This window comes from Hippocampus comes, unplaced genomic scaffold (assembly GCF_001891065.2).
Source record: "Hippocampus comes isolate QL1 unplaced genomic scaffold, H_comes_QL1_v1.1 scaffold156, whole genome shotgun sequence".
NCBI classification, from domain to species: Eukaryota; Metazoa; Chordata; class Actinopteri; order Syngnathiformes; family Syngnathidae; genus Hippocampus; species Hippocampus comes.
In genome coordinates, this window is record NW_017805744.1 from 3,552,392 (window position 1) to 3,566,830 (window position 14,439).

The 14,439-nt window shown below is 42.5% G+C and overlaps 2 protein-coding genes across 4 annotated transcripts; both read right to left on the minus strand.

The window, feature by feature from the left end:
• Positions 1-260: 260 nt before the first annotated feature.
• Positions 261-1,905, minus strand: LOC109524311 (heterogeneous nuclear ribonucleoprotein A0-like). Its single transcript, XM_019884094.1, has one exon. It carries the CDS (start codon positions 1,823-1,825, stop codon positions 932-934), a length of 894 nt encoding a protein of 297 aa, XP_019739653.1. The 5' UTR covers positions 1,826-1,905; the 3' UTR covers positions 261-931.
• A 1,465-nt stretch (positions 1,906-3,370) lies between these two features.
• Positions 3,371-14,135, minus strand: maea (macrophage erythroblast attacher, E3 ubiquitin ligase). Of its 3 annotated transcripts, XM_019884072.1 has the most exons (10): positions 14,028-14,115; positions 12,895-12,980; positions 8,252-8,434; positions 7,336-7,539; positions 7,141-7,263; positions 6,419-6,495; positions 6,234-6,342; positions 6,025-6,158; positions 5,436-5,631; positions 3,371-4,380 (listed from the first exon to the last, which is right to left on the minus strand). In XM_019884072.1, exons 3-10 carry the CDS (start codon positions 8,357-8,359, stop codon positions 4,285-4,287), a joined length of 1,047 nt encoding a protein of 348 aa, XP_019739631.1. In that variant the 5' UTR covers positions 8,360-8,434; positions 12,895-12,980; positions 14,028-14,115; the 3' UTR covers positions 3,371-4,284. The 3 variants fall into 3 exon arrangements, with proteins under 3 accessions (XP_019739631.1, XP_019739630.1, XP_019739629.1); XM_019884071.1 differs by lacking the exon at positions 12,895-12,980 and having other exon boundaries at positions 14,028-14,135; XM_019884070.1 differs by lacking the exons at positions 12,895-12,980; positions 14,028-14,115 and adding an exon at positions 13,318-13,493.
• Between the last annotated feature and the right edge of the window lie 304 nt (positions 14,136-14,439).

A 14,439-nucleotide genomic window follows, 5' to 3' on the forward strand; every position in this document is an offset into this window, starting at 1 on the left:
ACAGGAATGAGCAAAAATGATAAAATGTGTCCACATAAGAGATAATATATTCATAAATGCGAGATAGTTCATTATATTTCATAAATCACATAAGAAATACATGGTCAAACCCTACATAGCCTACATGCATTGGCTGTGGGTAGACTTGTGTATTCTTTTATACACCCACCTGACTGTTAAACTGTGAAAAGAGGCCCCTGTGTAACTACAAAGCTGACCTGTGAATAAACTTGATTAATAAGTAAAGTAAAACTAAGCTATGTGGTGTAACCTTTTATTTAAGAATGAACATACAGAGTTATGTGTCTTCAAACAATAATGATGTTTTTCTCAAGAACATGAAAGTACAAAGCATACATTTGGATATTGCTCTACAGGCTGAGTGGGGAGTAATTACAAACTGACGCTAATTTGCCAAAACGCCAGTTAAGATGAAAGCGTGGTCTGTTTGGGCACAAGGAGGGGGAAACAAAAGCAGTGCGCCTCCCGCCATCTTTACTTGGGGAAAACGTGAGTAGTCACAAAATGGCCTCGTGACAACAGCTACAAAAAAAAAACAGATCAAAATTTACTCATGCCCGTACACTGGAAAGAAAAATACATCTAAATTATTAAAATAAACATAAAAAAACAAGCCTACATTCAACTTTTAACAATGGATAACGCAAAATGGTCTAATTGGTTAAACGTCTACTACACGTGTGGGCAATGATACATAAAATGTTTATAAACTGTTTTATTAAATTGTATTTTAAGTGTCCTAATCTGTTTTAATCTGGTTCTTTTTGGGAAGTGACCTTCCTACCTGTTTGGGGGCTTTGAGGTCTTCATTTTGTTTGTGGGGGTCGACCCCCGTTACTGAGTTTTGACTTTTGACGTCCAAATCCGGGGCTGGAGGTATAATCTGGTGGGGTATGGTCCGATGTCTGGTCTAGTAGCCGCCGTAGCCGCCCCTGGGGTAACCGCCACCTCCGCGTGTGTAGGGGGACGGATTCCGCTGGCCGCCGAACGGTCCCTTCATCGGACCGTAGCCAGAGGAGTGTTGGCCGTAGCCGCTGCCGAAGTCGCTGTAACCGTTGCCGCCACCGTAGCCACCGCCCTGGTCGCCGTAGCCACCCCCATAATGTCCGCTGTAGCCCCCGTACCCTCCGCCGCTGTTGTAGCCTCCACCGCCATTTCCGTAGCTGTAGTTTCCGCCATAGTCTCTGCTGCCGTAGCCATTTTGATTCCCCCCCCTGATGCCTCGGCCGCCCCTTCCTCTCGGGGACATGCCGCTTCTGTTGGCAGCCTGCATCTCCTGTTTGGTTAGGGCCTTCTTCACCTCCACTTTGTGTCCGTTAATGTTGTGAAACTTAATCACGACGGCCTTGTCGGCGGCGTCGTGGTCGGTGAAGTACACGAAGCCGAAGCCCCTTTTCTTCCCAGTGTCCTTCTCGGAGATTACCTCAGACTTCTCGATTTGGCCATACTGAGAGAAGTAGTCGTTGAGGTGATCCTCTTCGATGTCATCTTTCAGCCCGCCTACAAAGATTTTCTTCACCTTGGCGAGGGCTTCGGGTTTGTTGGCGTCCTCTCGCGACATGGCTCGCTTCACCTCGACTGTGTTGCCGTCGACGGTGTGCGGCCTTGCACCCATGGCGGCGTCGGCCTCCTCCGGCGTCGAGTAGGTAACGAAACCGAAGCAGCGGGAGCGTTGGAGCTGCTTGTTGACCACCACCACGCAGTCAGTGAGTGAGCCGAACTGCTCGAAGTGTTTGCGCAGGCCATCGTCGTCGGTGTCTACGTTGAGGCCGCCGACAAAGAGCTTACAAAGCTGGTCCGACATGTTTGAAATAGATTACTGATAGCACTGAAAAATTCTTAACCAGTGTGGTAAATCTCAAAATGGTGGTTATGCAAGCGACGCAGTTATATTTATACTGAAGCACGTCACATAGGCACCGCCCCTTTTTGGGTTCACCCCATTTTTTGGCGTTAAAGACAACGCATATCCTTTCAAAAATTTTGAAAGCTACCTCGATGAATTTCCTTTATGACGAACTAAAATAAACATCAAACATATCACATTCTCAAAGTCAACCCAAATTATGACTGATATATTAATAAACAAAAATAGAAACTTCCCCTTTGTTCATTTTGACATCCATGCCTGGCTTGACTTATGCTGGAACCCTCATTTGAAATTTTAACCTAGGCTTTAAAACCATAACTTTAGGCTCCAAGGCTTGTTTCAATTCAAACTTGAAACCTTAACTGTGGCATGAAAGCCTAATTTGATACACTTGCTTGTTTGAAACACTAACTCCTGCTTGAAACCATAATTTGACACCCTAACGCTGGTTTTACATCGCAATTTGAAACCCTAACGTTGGATTGAAACTTAAATCCTTTTTCACACCCTTAGGTTGACACTCACCCCATCTTTGCAACAGTAATTAGCACAAGTAAGGCTTGGCTTGAAAATGAAGTTAAACCCTAATTCAACACCATACAGAATTTTGCGGTGCACATGATAGTTATGTTAAACCAGCGTTAAACAATTGAGTCCTTGGAAGAAAATTCTCCCCTGCACCCAAAACCTAAGAGGCCCCCGTGGTTTAAAACATGTTCAAAATGGTTGCAAAATATCCCCAAAGCAGTGATGCAAATGTGATGCAAAAGTTAATTCAACTGACTTTATTGGCATGATGCAGTTTGAGGTTTACACTGTATTACCATCTCTATGGCTTGCATTGTCACACCTCAATCCAAAATATCAGGTGAGAGACTCAGCAGACATCATACCCATGGAAACAGAGTTAAGTGATGAGCCAGCGACACCCTCAGAACAGCAGAGACAAAGAAAGCAGCCAATTAAAAAAAAAAAAAAAAAAAAAAAAAAAATTTTTCGGCTCACCCAAACGTTATGAGAAGAGCTAATGCCACAAAAAAGAGAAAAAAAAAAAAACCCACAAAAAAAAAAAAAAAAAAAAAAAAAAGTAGAATCTTTGAGGCATATCGATGACAAAAAAAAATCATCTTCGGCTAAGTCTAAGAACAGAAATACACAGGACAGTCCACAGTCACGAAACGGGCACAAGAGAGCAACTCCTTGTTTGTCATAGTCCTCCAGTCAAAAGTCTTAAAATTAAAAGTCTGGTCTTCTTCTATGTGGTGAAAATTTCAAAAGTTTTTTGAAAGTCATGCTGAATTTTGTGCTTAATATTTTATCATCATCATCAATCGAAAATGACGAGGGGGAAGAAAGTTGTCACATCCAAAATTCATAAATTTGTTCAAAAAGAACACACTATCTGGACAAAAGTATTTTTAACACCTAAACAATTACATACTTAAATTAGTCAGAAGTTGGACCAGGAGTTCTTTTTTTATTCAAGGTGTGTTGGGACACTTGTATGCTTGGCAGTGCACAAAACAAGGTCCCATGAGTGGTGTGTGTGGAAAAATGTGCCCGTCAAAACAATCTCGAGGATTAGCCTCAGATGGGAAGCTCATGTCCCCAATACAGGGTGTCCACTAAGTGTCTTAACAATTTCCTAGCCACTTTTCAGCTTGGAAAATAATGGTGCCCATAGAAAGATGTATCAAAACACCTCAATAGCTACTCCCCAAAAAAATGTCTGTTCATTGCTTATCGTATAACAGTGGTTCAATTGTAGAGACATTATGGAATTTGTGTACTTTTGTCCACTATCAAACTCCCATCGTGAATGAATCAAGTTAAGACGGATGGTGAAAATGAATGAAATAAAACCTCAAGCAAGGCGAAAAAACAAAAAGAAGGAAGACCAGCCTCATCATCAAAGATACTTGTCATGAGTTAGTATGCGACTGTAGAACATAAAAGAGCCTTTTATTGAGAATGGAAAGGGAGTTAAACCGGTGGAGACAAGACTTGTTCAGTCACCCACCCCCACGATGATGAGTCATCAAGATCTGTGAACAACGCCTATTTACTATTTACATCTCTAATGCAGTCTTGATGTGACTTTTAAAGCCAATGTGGAGGGTTGGGGGTGGGGGGTCAGAGGCAGCAATGTATGCATTGAGCAAGAAAACCCATACTTGACTACCTGGCAGACATGTTTGTCAATGTAATCTCTGTACACCAGTCTTGAAGGAAGCATCCTGGTGGTCTGTGAGATCAAATGGCTGGAGGAGGGAGGAGGGGGTCTGTGAGGGGCAAGAATGGAATATATGTGTGTGCGTGTGCGTGCGTGTGTGTGTGTAGGAGTGTTTTCAGGGTTAATCTTCTGCCGTTTTTTGTTGTGTTAGAGTGCAGGATCACATGATGTAAACCTTCTCAGCCTGGGAAAAGCTGAAGACTTCTTTGGTTCTGGGACAAACTACTTTGTCGTCTTGGCGGATGGACAGCAAGGACTGCCAGAGAAAGACAGCAAAGAACATTTAAATCATATTTATTAACAACCTACCTGTAATGTACCACAATGTTAAAAGAGTATTGTTGATATAAATACAGTCATACCTCGGTTTTCAACCATAATTCGTTCCAGAAGGCTGTTCGAAAAGCGTCACTTCCTCGTGTAAGGAAGCCGATAGGATTTGAATGGCATATTCAGATTTGCTCAGTTTGGTCAAAAACCGGAAGCAGAGAGGAGTCGAGTGGCGTATTCAGGTTAGCTTAGTTTGGTTGAAAACCGATTTCCGAGGTGTGAAAATCTCGGATTTTCTGGTCGAAAACAGATTTGGTCAAGAACAGAGACGTTTGAAAACCGAGGTATGACTGTACCGCTTGATGTACGAGGGTTGAATGATTTTGGAAAATAATCAGATTTTTTTTCTTAAAATTGTGATTGCAATTAAATGTGTGTGTTTCTAAATATTATTAAAGGGCATTTTCTAATGTATTAAAAAAATAAATTTTTCGAACAAACAATATCAGATCTACTATTCATTGTAGGATACTAAGATAAAGGCAAATGAACATTCATCAGATTGATAGAAAGCCCACATTTAGATATTTGTAGCAATTAATGTTTACTGCATTGAGAGAATTTTTTTCGAGTTTGGAACATCCATCCACCCAGCCCAACGGCCAATTGGCCTCGTGCAACAATGAGAGACTGAGAAAGGTTCTGGGACACTACTGTGTACAAGCTGGACCTGTTTTTGTCCGTCGTTAGTGAAATGGGTGTCCGTAGGTACTTGACCCGATTAGAGACGATGACAGGGATGGATGAAAACACACTTTCGTTCTTGCATAGTCCTTTTTAAAAAACTTCTCACCCCCCATCCCCAAAATGAACGTCCACCCGGGATTGACCGACAGACCATTCCGCCCCAGTGACAGAATGCCCATCTCCGCGTATTTGTAATCTACCATATTTCCGTAATATTTAATTTTCTATACACTTCTAATGTAGCATTTTGACCAAATAATTTACTGTCCACATTCCAGGTGTGCATGCACTCACATTGTATCCATACACGTATCCGTTGGGCAGCATCATGGGGGGGTTGTTCTCATTCATGACCTCGCCGGAGATCTTGCACACAAGTCTGGAGTTGGCACAGTGGGCCATGGGCAGCGGCTGTGCAAGCTTGTTTAAGGACTTGCTGCACACGGGGCAGTCGGGGTTCTTGGAGGTGCCATCCTCTTTATAACACTGACTGTAAGGTACAGTTAAGGTTCACAGTTTTTTAGGTACAACTAATTTGAGCACTTTCCTTACGTTACGATTAAAGTCAGCAAAAGCCTCATCTTCCGAGGCCTCAAAAAATTATCCTGTGGTGTATGTCAGGGGTACGAGTGATTTTACTGACTCAATCTGCTCAGGAAAAAGTCAGAGCCGACAGCTGCACACTTTAAACCTGCTCAATTTTAAGCTGGGTACATGCACGCACGACACGGAAAACAGCAGTCTTTACTGAGTAACCTGTTAGTAACGCATCACTGGTGATGTGGTGTGCTGTGTTGGTCATCTCCAGTAAACCACCCACAATAAGAGCAGTAAGTACAAAAAAAGGTTCAAACCGGCACAGTTCAAAGCAGCGGAAGGATACGGCGTCTTGATGGCTGACAGTCCGGCCTGCAGGGTGATGGTGAACACGGAGTTGTTTCCCAGCTGGTGCAGTCGGTAGTTGTCGTACCGGAACTGCTGGATCAGCATCTTCCAGCGGGCTGGATCTAACAGATCCTGAGAGTGCCACAAGATTCTCACATGAACCAGGACCAGGTCACATTACCCCTCTGTCCATTGTGTGAGATTTACCTTGTATGGGGAGATGTGTGTGTCAGAGGGGAAGGCAAGCATGCCCATCACCTGCCGTACTTCATCCAATTGTCCCCCCTCGGCTTGGCTGAAGTGTTTCCTTGCATGTCTGACATATAATTGGCAACAGTTGGTGTTAATAAAACTAGTTTACACTTAATACAAACATTGCAATATAGAGGTACCTGACAGCATCCATTCGTTTGTTCTGTCGGATGAGCTCGATGAACTCCTGGATTCTGAGACTGAACTCCAGGCAACTCTGAACGATCAAATAAAATCAGATGGAAGGAATATGACATTTGTGACACCTATTGTAGAATGACTACACCTAGTGCAACAATAAGACGTGTAACAAATTGGAGAAATCTGAAAATTAATGTGGTCTCACCTCGACATCAGTCTTTGAACCCCAAACTCAGGCTTGAAACCCAAACACAGGCCTTAAAAACCAATCTAAAACCCTAAAACAGGTTGAAACCATGATTTAAAACCCTAAAACCAATTTAAAAGAGCAATTTGAAATCCTAGCACCGGCCTGAAACTTGAACCCGGGCTTTAAACCCTACTTGGAATTCCTAAACGTTGTTTGAAACCCTAGCACAGCCTTGAAACACAAGTTTGAAACCCCAACCCCAGCATGAACCCAAAACTTGAAAACCTAACACTATCTTAAATCTCTTCATTTGAAACATTAACACTGGATTGAAACAAAATTTTACATCCTAACTTGCTCTTTCAATCCTAGCTTGAAACCAATAAAAACAACTTTAAAAGTGGCTCCTCTTTTTATGATTGTCACTGGAGGTTAACCTGCATCTCATTGACTTGACTATGTGTGTATGGAACATGTTACATGATTTTATTGTGAACAGTATGATGGGACTCAGCCTTACGAACTGGCTACCTTCATCTTGCGAAGGCGAGATTTGTTGTCATGGCACCAGGCTAAGCAGGTGGCCGTCTCCTGCCTCTCCAGCGACTCCTCCACCTCCTTTGCCGTGAGGAACATCTCGATGTTGACCAGATCCTCAAACGTTAAAAGACTTGATTACGCATGGAACAAAACTGGCGAGCGGCACTTCAAAACAAAATGGCTGACCTCGATCCCACTCTGTCTCGCCAGCTTGACAGCCGTGTTGTAGTATCCGCAGCGCAGCAGGTGCTCGACCATCATGCGGTCCATGCGCTTCTTCTTCCACAGATTGACCGAGGCCGGCTGGTCGCTGCTGTGCTCCTTCAGATGCTCGATCCGCCGTTTGCAAAGCTTGGCGCTCTCATCCTCTGCCTGAATGGACTCGGCGGCCTAAAAAAGAAAACATGCTGTATTTATTCAGTGGGAAGTCACTCCTTTTTAGGTATCTGATACAGTGGTACCTCGATTTATGAGAGGCCCCACTTATGAGACTTTTGAGATACAAGCCATCACTTAGCATTTTTTTTGGCCAGGATTAGCAAGCAATAACGTTGGTTAAGTTATGAGTATGCTGCACTGCTCTAGTGAGGTGGAAAAAAAGGAGCAATTAATGTGGACCCTCTAAGGTGGAACCTTGATTCACTAACAAATCAGTTGACAATTTTTCCTCACAAATATTGCTTCTGCTCACGACAACCATGTGGAACAATTAGTATTATATTAGAATTTTATTCAAGTCAAGATTGGTTGAAAAGCATTTGCAAATCATTGTATTCTTTTTTATTTACATTTTCAACAACATCCCAACTTCATTGGAATTGGGGTTTGTGTGAAGAAAAGTTTTTTATTTTTCCATGAAGACCCATGTTATCAAATGGGTTCTATACAAATTGGACATTAAAAGTTCAGTTTCAGTTTTGTACTAAGGTACAGGCAAGAGTCTACTTAATTAAGGATTTCACTGAGTTCTTTATGAGTTAAGGAGTTCAATTAGTACTTTTTTACCCACGTATCAGTACTTCTACGTAAAAATTAAGTGTGAGTACGTTCGCCACGTCTGCGCCTACGTAATGTTGTGTCCAAAGAAGCGTGTTCGCGTTACCTTTCGTTTCAGTGCGCTGAGCTTCTCCACGACGCCGTCCAGCAGGGACACCACAGAGTCCACCACCGGGAAGCTGCTGAGCGTCTTCTCTAGCTCAGCCACCACCATGGTCACGTGACTCGTTTCCCTGTCTATGTTCTTCTGGGCCGCGCGGAAGCGCTTGTTCAGTGTCTCGTAGGGCACCTGAAGGATGACAAACGGGGAGATATTTGAGCATCTTGACCCTGAATATTTGCAACTGCAAGGAAGAAAATACTGTGTCAAGTACGGGTGGCCAATACTGTATAGCCCATCCAAAAAAAAGGTCAAAAATCAGATTTTCAATTTTAATTTAAAAAAAATTACAATGATACCATTCAAATCAAGTTTTTTTCCCTTCTGCGATTTGCTTTATATCTCCTGATATCGCAAAAATCTATTATAGTATGGAAGCAGTAGATCCAAGAGAGAGAGAGAGAGAGAGAGAGAGAGAGAGAGAGAGAGAGAGAGCAAACAAAATGGATGTCATAGTGGAACCTCCTGAATGGAATGCTGCAAAGACCACAATATGGAGTACCAATCTGCCTCAACCCCCAGATGACACTGGAACGATTTAATTCACTCAATTTGGGCACAACTGAACACCAAATTAGTTTTAAGTTCAGTTCACAAGCTTTAAAATGAACTAGTTCAGGTCATAGATCAAAATTCAAGATTTTGAACTACTGTATTTACGGACCATTAGGCACACCATATCATTGAGTATCAATGAACGGCTCTATTTAAAAAACAAAAACAAAATTAATACATAAGACGCACAGGGTAATAACGCACATTATTTTTGTGAAGCGTTGTATGTTAAATAGTTTCTTGTAATTGTACCGTATGTTTATTTGATATATTTGGCGCTATTACGCTAGGTTCAGACCCGTCTAAAATATCGGACTGTGCTGCCTTGCTTTTGTTTGCCGCACAACTTGACGGGGGGTTGCTTTGGGCAGAGGAGGGGATTCTCCTCCAGATGGGGAAAAAAGTGAACATCGCTAGTCAATCTGGTGACTGGTGGTTGTGTAATTGCCTTAACTAATGCTAAATCCTATCAGGGTTGACCGTCGAACAGCTGTAAACTAGTCAATGCAGTCACCATGATCCAACCTTTAATTGCTCGGTTCCAGCAAAGGCTGGATGTGTTCCACAGACCGCAATTATATTACCACACACTGTAACATTGGAAACGAAAAGCCAGAAACCCTCAGCTGACAGCAACATTAGGCTAAAAGGACTAAATACATTAAGTTCACAGTTCCAAAAATTAACTAGCTTATAGTTTGTCTTTTCCAATATGCTGGTGCAAGCTATGACCCTCAAAACAGTGGCATTTCCCCCAATGTTGCAACCCATTCAGTCCGCACTAGTCGCCGCTACTTTCACCCTTCAGTCTAAATAAATATGAAGAAGAGCTTGTTTCATGAATGCTCTTAATTATAAATGAGGAATTAGAATAAAAACGAATGCATTCTTTAATGCACAAGCACAATATAACCTTAGGTAGGAACCAGGCTGAGGTCAGAAATGAGCTCTCCCTTTAGCTATGTCCCTCTGTCTGCCCAACACACCATTTTAACTCGCCCCAAGTCTTCAGGTGACCGTAAAATGTCAACCCACTTGCAGGCAGAGACAGAGTGGTAGGTTTGTCTTCAGAGACAGAGTGGTAGGTTTATCTTGTATGGAGGAAAAGGCAAGCCAAAAGATCCTCTTCAATAAGTCTGCCTTGCCTGATATAAAGAATACTCCTCGCTGAACGACATCGTCAAAGATTTGAGAGTACGACGGACAGGTTAGCAATTGTGACACATCCAAATGACATAACTTCAAATAGAAGTTTCAGTAATGTAAATTATTTGGTGATAAGCAAGCTTGTTCCCCACTGGTGTCATTTCACAAGATTGTAAATCAACCGTGTCATTTCTAGAGGAGAGAAGTCACACACGTGCATACACTACATGAAAATACGTTTTTATATAGCGTCCTGCACATTGATATGTATTGTTTTTTAAGTTTACATTCACCGAGTGCAAATGTCATGGGTATAGTGTCTATTTGCTATTTTTAAAAACCCCATTGTTTCAGTACAAAACGCTGACATCATAAACCAAGTTCATATATGAAACAATACACATTGAGTTGTTCAATATGTGTATCATGAAATGTTGGGCTCAGAAAAAAGAGGAATAAATATAGAACTGAGTTTATTTTGGGAAGAAAAAAACAAGCAATCGGCACTGATTTGGTGGAAATATCCAGATCATATTATACTATATATTTAATACATACAACCCATACACATTGATGTATATTTCTATATTAATTTAAGAAAAATCGGATGCATGCTCTTTTTTTCTTAGTGCAATGCCGAGGTATTGGATCATGACACTGCATTGGCAGATACTTGAAACCAAAGACTCAGACTCGAGTGCCAAAAAAAGCGTGATCGGGACATTCCTAGCTGCTTCACCCGCTTTCTTCACTAGAGTATCAAGCCCCCACATTGAAAGCCAAAGGGAAAGCGCTCTAATGCCTATCAGGGACAAACAAGAAATGACCTTGGGATTTTTCATCAAACAATACAGACTTCCTGATTGGTGTAACCGCCCCCCGACCCCAAGCTCCAAGATCATGCTTTACATTTTGATGCAGCCATTCAAGTCTTTGTAGCTTGGGTTGCCAGATAAGACATTTATCCCTCTACATATGGACTGTCTGCCGTGTGTTTAGCAATGTTTTTCCTGGAACTCTAACTGAACATGCCAATCTTAAACGAATGTGAACTGCCATTCAAAAATTGTTGCCAAACGCCAGTATGTATGCGTTCACCAGGGAGACACACACTCCGTTCAGTTCGTGTTTGCCAACAATATGAAATCCCTGACCTTTCGTTCAAGCACAACACTACTGCCATCTAGGAGAAAGACATTTACAGAACCTGTTCTGCCTGTCACAGTTTGCATTGATCGATAGCTGAACATAACAGAACAAAAATTACCTCTGGAGCCTACGCGCATAGAACTCAAGGGTAACTGATGCCCACCCAAAAAGGTTTGCAATTGCCTTTTGATGCCACGAGATGTTCATAAAAGACCCCACAAAATAAACGTCTTGCCCTCATATCAACATAGTGGCTTGACACCCAGACGGCCCCAGGAGCAACAAATCATTAAAAAAAATTTTTAGACAGGGCTTTGGACAGAGCAAAAAAAAAAAAACATCAAATACTTGAGTTTCTCAGCAAATGACAGAGGACAGGCCCCTTGTGCCCTGCAAAAATCTGTGAATAGGTGAAATCATGAATTCAGAACAATGATTTTCACTGTCCTATCTTCATTCATCCATTTTGTAATCCGCTTATCCTCAGACGGGTCGCGGGCTTGCTGGAGCCTATCCCAGCTGTCTTGGGGCAGCCGGTGGGGTACATCTTTTCCATGGCACACCTGATGATCTCTGGAGATCAGTGAGCTAGATTATTAGCCCACAGGACATTTGTATTCAAGCACAACACATTCATAGTGAAGGCTTGTATATGCAATGTTCAACATTCACAAATTTTCCAGATTTGGGAGGCCAATGCAGCCTGTTCTTTGCTAAAAAAAATCACCCATTCACTTTTTTTATGCAAAGGCAAAGGTCACGCTGGCTGTGGGCAACATTTATTGAATTATTCCAGTCGTCCCCAACCATTGGTCCGTGGACCAGTACCAGGCCGTGCAGAGACAGATCTGAGAGCTATGAGCATATTTACTCCATCAGACTAAAATATGTCAAGGTGTGCCACTCTAGCTAATTTAGAGTTCAGCTTTTCCTCCTAATTTTGTTTTGCAAGTTGAAATATACAGAATCCACCAATAAATTAAAGAACAAGTAGTAAATAGAAAGTAATAGTAACAAATTGACCAAACGAACAAACACCACCAATGCAAAATAGGCATTTTGAGGTAAAGATATGATTTTTGTCGACTTGGGGTTGCCATCCTCATGTTAATCACAAAATGATTCGTGACTTTGAATGAGTGTGTCTGTTACTTATAGTGTGATTTGGGCGCTACCAAAGAGAGTGTAAATTGGCTGTTGTGTGCTCAGGTTAGCAGATGTGTGTTAATTAGCGAACCATTTATCGTGTGCATTGAATCCCTGGGCTATGGCTCAGCAGGTAGTGTATGAATATGTTTATTACATGTTTATTTTAGTACTATTATTATATTTAATACTATAATCTAACGATCATACACATGCTGTTGTGCAAGTCAGTTGTGCTTTGCATTGTACAGTTTGTTATTGTCTTATCTTTAAAACCCCTGTCTTTTATGCATTCTTTCTGCCTGGCTTGGCAACATCGTGCCAACTCATTTATACTTGATTCTGCTGTAACATCAGTCGTGAGGAAAAATTATCATTCATTACAAAGCTTTGATGCGGATATTTTGCTACACGTTTTTTTTAAACAGATTATTTGAGTTATTTGAAAAATTGGTGCAGCCTTACAAGGGACCATGTTGACCTGACATGAGGGGCTTCATTTAGTCAGGCCATAAATTTGTCCAAGAGGAAAAATGTGCCTGAGGCATCAATAGGCAATGACAAACCTTATGGGGTGGGCTAGAATTACTCACAGAGTTTAGCGGCAGGTTTTGGTCCCTAGGCTCTTCCCCATGCAGTGAGCTCCATTCTTTAATCCGGCGAATAGCAGCTAGAAACACTGTTAACAGCATTGGACTACATTAAAATGTCTTCAAACATGAATCAGCATGTTAACAGGCAAACTGTAACAACGCCACAAATAATAACCACTATATTTAACATGAGGCTTGGTGGGCTATTTCAAGCAATGAAGATTAGCAGCTGTGACGACAATTTTTTCCTGCAATGCCTGCAGATGTGGGCCTCATGCCCCACCATTTGCACTTAAAATGGATCCCATCATCGCCAACCCCTCCTGACTGCAGCATCGTAGCACAGACACCTTACACTCACACCTCCTTCAACATAACACATACAAGGATGATGCATGAGGTTCTTCATGGATAGCTACTCACGGCGACAGATCCAGACGTGTGTGCAGAGGGCGAGGTTGGGAGGAGGAAGATGAGGATGGGGGAGGTAATCCGGGTTTGGTGTCGCAGTGAGAGAGAAAAGCGACTGCTTTCATTTCCTCTCGCTGGCCATTTTGTGGGGAACATTCGCGGAGGACGGGGCTCCCACTAGCCCCCCTAAAACGGAGCTGTATTGCCCCACGAGCCCCCCGCAACTAACTCGACCAACACTAGTGATTTCAACAGATATCACTTTTAGCCTGCTCGATTTGGTATGCCCCAAGCGAGCTTGCCTTTTGAGCCCTTATAAATGGTGCGACCACGTTGCCGTTCGACTTCCAGCTGACTGTCAAAACGTTTCAGCGTGACGCCATTTTACGACAAGAAACACATTCCACCCCCGTCGTCCATGTTGAATAAAGGGGGGACCCCATGTTACACTGACATGTCATTTTAAAGGCTTTATTGTAATTTAGTGGACAGAAAGCACATATAAGCCTGTCATGCTAAATCCCAACATTCGTTATGAGGGGAAAATACGAAGATTTGATATCTGGGCTAAGCTATCTTGGCTAACATTGAAATCTTACCAAGACGGGTGTCAAATTCGCCAGGAGTCAGGAACTCTCTCCAACCCCCGCCCCCACTCCCCCACGCCAGGTCGCGACAAGCGCCGAGTGGTCGTTCGGTCTCACTCGGTGTCGGTTGTTTACCTTGAGCGTAGGATATTCTTGTACTTTGAGAGCCATCGAGAGTTGAGACGCTGTCTCCTGCACCGCCATCTTGGTTTTGTGCGTGTGGGTTTCAACAGAATGCTTGTTTGTGTTTTTTTTTTCGTTTTTTTCCTAACGCGTCAGCATGGCCTTGTAAGCTCGCTACCGCCATCTGTAGTAATGGTGGAAACATCAACACCAGCGGACCAATAATCACAGTTTTAAATTGACTTTTTAAAATTATCTATTCATCCCTTATCTGAATCGCTTTATCCTCACGAGGGTCAAGGGTGTGCTGGAGCCTATCTCTATCGACTTTGGGCAGTAGGTGGGGTATATCCTGAACTCGTTGCCATCCAATCGCAGGGCAAAGACAAATGTGGGAGAGAACCAGAGTACCCAGAGAAAACCC

Excerpts from the sequence above, each read along its gene's own strand:
- maea (XM_019884070.1), bottom strand. The coding sequence starts at position 13,461 with ATGTTCCCCACAAAATGGCCAGCGAGAGGAAATGAAAGCAGTCGCTTT. Across the intron at positions 8,435-13,317 it reads ACACGTCTGGATCTGTCGCC|GTGCCCTACGAGACACTGAA; the intron begins GTGAGTAGCTAT and ends GTCATCCTTCAG. Across the intron at positions 6,343-6,418 it reads AAACGAATGGATGCTGTCAG|ACATGCAAGGAAACACTTCA; the intron begins GTACCTCTATAT and ends ATTATATGTCAG.
- LOC109524311 (XM_019884094.1), bottom strand. The coding sequence starts at position 1,825 with ATGTCGGACCAGCTTTGTAAGCTCTTTGTCGGCGGCCTCAACGTAGAC.